This window comes from Neophocaena asiaeorientalis, unplaced genomic scaffold (assembly GCF_003031525.2).
Source record: "Neophocaena asiaeorientalis asiaeorientalis breed wild unplaced genomic scaffold, Neophocaena_asiaeorientalis_V1.1 scaffold14, whole genome shotgun sequence".
In the NCBI taxonomy this organism is placed as follows: Eukaryota; Metazoa; Chordata; class Mammalia; order Artiodactyla; family Phocoenidae; genus Neophocaena; species Neophocaena asiaeorientalis.
This window is the reverse complement of record NW_020175192.1, coordinates 3,795,717-3,799,682: the sequence shown is the minus strand read 5'-3', so window position 1 is coordinate 3,799,682 and position 3,966 is coordinate 3,795,717. Positions and strand designations below refer to the sequence as shown.

Genomic DNA, 3,966 nt, shown 5'->3' with positions numbered 1-3,966 from the left:
TTTCTCCGGATATATGCCCAGGAGTGAGATTGCTGGATCATACAGTAGTTCTATTTTTAGTTTTTTAAGGACCCTCCATCCTGTTCTCCATAGTGGCTGCACCAATTTACATTCCCACCAACAGTGTAGGCGGGTTCCCTTCTCTCCACACCCTCTCCAGCATTTATTGTATGTAGACTTTTTGATGATGGAATAATAACTATTTTTACGTTAGTGAGGCTGCCACAAAGGTGTGCTAGATATGCCAGGAAATCCCTAGTCGTGGGAAGCAGAACATAGGGTTCTCCGTGGAAAAACCAGAACAAGTATCAGCTGCCGTGGTTGGCGCGTTGAACACCAGCTCACCTAGAAACATCTCTCAAGGAAGCAGCTTTCACGAACAGTGTGTGCTGGGCTCCAGTCTGTCTGGTTCCCCAGGTTGGGACCGTCTGCAATCCTTTCGACTCCCCTTTCACAATATGCCCAGAATCTGATTTGTTTCCCTACAATCTATTCTCTACTAAGAAGTGACAGTTATTTATTTATTTATTTTTTAATGATAAGAAAAATTGTGTCATTTCTCAGCTCCAAATTCCCCAAAGGCTACCTGTCTCCTACAGAGTAAAAGGGAAATTTGTGAGACAGGGTTGTGAGTACAGGATATCTGTGAGTGCAGGGTTGCACTCAAACTGCCCCTGGCTTTCTTACCCTGAATCCCCTTCTCACTCTTCTCTGGTGACTCTGCTCCAGCCAGGCTGAGCTCCTGGCTGTTTCTCCTACACGCCACACATACTCTTATGTTCAGGCCTTGGCACTTGCTGTACCCCTGCCTGCAACACCCTTCCCCCCAGGTGTCTGTCTACACAGGCTCCTCCCTCAGCTTCCTCAGGTCTTTGCACAAGGTCACATGGGGAAGCTGCCTCTGGACATCCTATGCAAATTCCAACCCTCCCTTTCTTCTCCTGTACAAACTGCCTCATGCATTACCCTGTGACGTCCTTTCCCAGCTGCATGTAAACTCCACAAAGGTAAGGTAGGGATGTTTTGTTTTTTATTTGGTTTAGTGTGGTTTCCTGTTATATTTCCAATGCCTAGAAAAGTTCCAGCTAAAAGTCGATGTTGAATAAATACTGATTGAATAAACGAGTGAATGAATGAATATATGAGAAGAGCCTCTAACTCATTTCTCTAGTGAGGTACCTTGTCTACATGCTCTCCCTTTGTGCACTTTTCTAGATGACTAGATGAGAGGAAAACAAAGGCCAGCCCTGTTTCTGAGAGCACCAGGACCCGGCAGAAGGTCCCTGAAGAGAAGTCTCTGGAGCCCTTTGAAGCTGACATTGAACCTTGGTGGAAGGTAAGTGTTCTATACACCAGTGGGGACGGTGGCTGGCTGAATATTGTGGAAGGTAGAAAGAATGAATTTAAATTCTTCCAAAGGAAGTATTGTTCTGACTGTGTCTGACTGATGCCAAAATAAATATGAGAGGAAAAAGTCAACTCATCCCTTTTGAGTGCTATGTACATAAAAGCACCTTTTAACTCTCCCTCCGGCTTTTTTGGACATTGTTGTTGATATATACACAAGCCTCAGGAGACACTGTCTATTGCTATGATTATTATTAAATGAAAATTTTATTCAGCATTTGCAGGTATGCTCTTGGACGCAGGCTCTGAATGGTCACGGACTCAGGCTGTGTCACATAAGCATTTTGTAGTGTCTGACCCCCCTTCTACAGCAGACATACTCCAAATCAACGTCGTTGATGCTTAAGCTGTCTCTCAATAGCTTCGGGGTTGCCCTGGCTAGAGATGTCCACAGGCCGCTGGTGTGGGCTGCCAAATGTTGGGACTGCACTTTAATAACTTCCCTGGGAATTAAAACTTTCTGGTGGCTGGCAGAACCCTTTGCTTTGGTTGTTGTCTGGAAAGATTTGAGGGTCGAAGCCACCTTATTTGTCCCTTATCTTTGTGCTGTCCTTGTTTCAGCTTTTCTTTTTTTTTTTTTTTTCCTGTAGAAGGGTCCGAGTCTATAATTCTATGGCCACAGATGTGGTAAAGAGAAATACCCCCCTTTCCTGCCCCATCACTGAACACAGCTTTTAGTAACATTTAGCACAAGAACAGGATATTGGCAACTCAACTGTTAAACCTCTCTGTGATTATGCTTCCTTGAGGTCACTCTGATGTCACCAGTGTAATCTGAGCCTGGAGCTTTTGTTCACACTTTAAATAGCAGTCCCAGAATGATTTTGCTACAGACTCTCTGGAGAGCCCGGGAGCTGAATTCCCGAAGATTCACATATCGATGAAAGCCAAGCCAAGCCACCCGGCCAGAAGCATGTCCACCTCATTGCGAGTAAGCCCGTCCATCCACGGCTACCACTTCGACACAGCCTCACGTAAGAAAGCCGTGGGCAACATCTTTGAAAACATAGACCAAGAAGCATTACAGAGGCTCTTCAAAAACTCTGGGGACAAGAAAGCAGAGGAGAGAGCTAAGATCATTTTTGCCATAGATCAAGATTTGGAGGAGAAAACACGAGCCCTGATGGCTCTGAAGAAGAGGACGAAAGACAAGCTTTTCCAATTTCTGAAACTGCGGAAATATTCCATCAAAGTTCACTGAGGACCAGAGGATGGATAAGGACATTAGCCGAGACCGGACATTTAAAGACCAAGCCAGTCTAACGCGCACAGCATCTTGTTGCTGCCTTGTAAGTTTCTCTTCCATAGGAACAGAACGAACTTGTTACAAAGACTCCAACTAATTTCACGCCTGTGCTGTTACAGTGGAGAAGGAAATGCTTTCAGCAAGGACTGGAAAACTCCCCCTGAGGGAAAAGGACCGATGCTGATGTCAGGGGCGAGTCTGGACAGACATAATGAGAACTGAAACTGAAGATAACAGAAGTCTGGGGAAGAATGGAGGCCAGGGTCTCCCTGTCAGGCCCTAGGACTTAAACTCAACCTGAACTTTTTTTCCTTAACCAAACTGGGTAGGGGGAGGGAAATGGGGAACAGGAGAGAGAATTCCATGCTGCAATTGTTTACTGAATTTTTTATTTGAATGTTCAAAGTGTTGCCAAGCTTCAATGTTGTCTATTGGTAGATTTTTTTTTTTTAGAGATCAGTAATTGATTATTTATTTGCATTTATTACAATGCCTTAAAAAGTGCACCACATGGGTGTAAGTACAAATTCAAGGAACTGCATTATTTTCGGCAGCTCAGTGAAACCGTGCGCCACCTTCTGGTTTGTAAGGGGTTTTTACGCATTTCAAACTGCTTGCCCAAAAGTTAAAATAATAGGGTCCTTCATAAATCCGAAGTACTGTGAACAAATTTTATAGTTTTTTTAAATCTTCTAACTAATGCTAAAATATAATCTAAATTTCTTACTGTTACTGCAATAAGCATTAGGAAGTGAATATGATACACTTAATAGTTTATAAAGATGCTATGGTTTCTATAATTTATTATTCATGACAAATGATATGCAACCTTAATAAATTATTATAAACTTAGCTGCTCTTGGTGTGTGATGATTGGTCTCAAAGGAAAAGTAAGATGGTACTTTTTATTATTATAAACTTTTATAAGCTTTTCTAAGGATTTTACTCTAAGAGTAAGAGGTGCTTTTAAAGTAGCTTTGCATTGTAACCTTATTCAAAGCAAATTCTTACATCAAGTATCTACGAAGTTTCTCTGTCCCGACTTTAAAATATAAGATACAGGCATAGAATTCATACAGTGGCTCATCAGTATTGTTGTTTATGTATCCATACAGGGTGTTGCGGCATGTGGGATCTTCCCGGACCGGGGCACGAACCTGTGTTCCCTGCATCGGCAGGCAGACTCTCAACCACTACGCCACCAGGGAAGCCCTCAAAAGGTTTTTCTCTCCATATTTTTGACATTTTTCCTCTGCGGCTATGGTAGCTGTGTACATTTATTTCTCCCAAAACAATATAGCTGAGGGTCAGAG

The 3,966-nt window shown here is 42.9% G+C and overlaps 1 protein-coding gene across 1 annotated transcript; it reads left to right on the top strand.

Moving 5' to 3' along the window:
• The first annotated feature begins 1,215 nt into the window (after positions 1 to 1,215).
• TCIM (transcriptional and immune response regulator) lies at positions 1,216 to 3,505 on the top strand. Its single transcript, XM_024765076.1, has 2 exons — positions 1,216 to 1,336; positions 2,157 to 3,505. Exon 2 carries the CDS (start codon positions 2,288 to 2,290, stop codon positions 2,606 to 2,608), a length of 321 nt encoding a protein of 106 aa, XP_024620844.1. The 5' UTR covers positions 1,216 to 1,336; positions 2,157 to 2,287; the 3' UTR covers positions 2,609 to 3,505.
• Positions 3,506 to 3,966: the final 461 nt, after the last annotated feature.

Coding starts and splice junctions, on each gene's coding strand:
- TCIM (XM_024765076.1), top strand. CDS start 2,288: ATGAAAGCCAAGCCAAGCCACCCGGCCAGAAGCATGTCCACCTCATTG.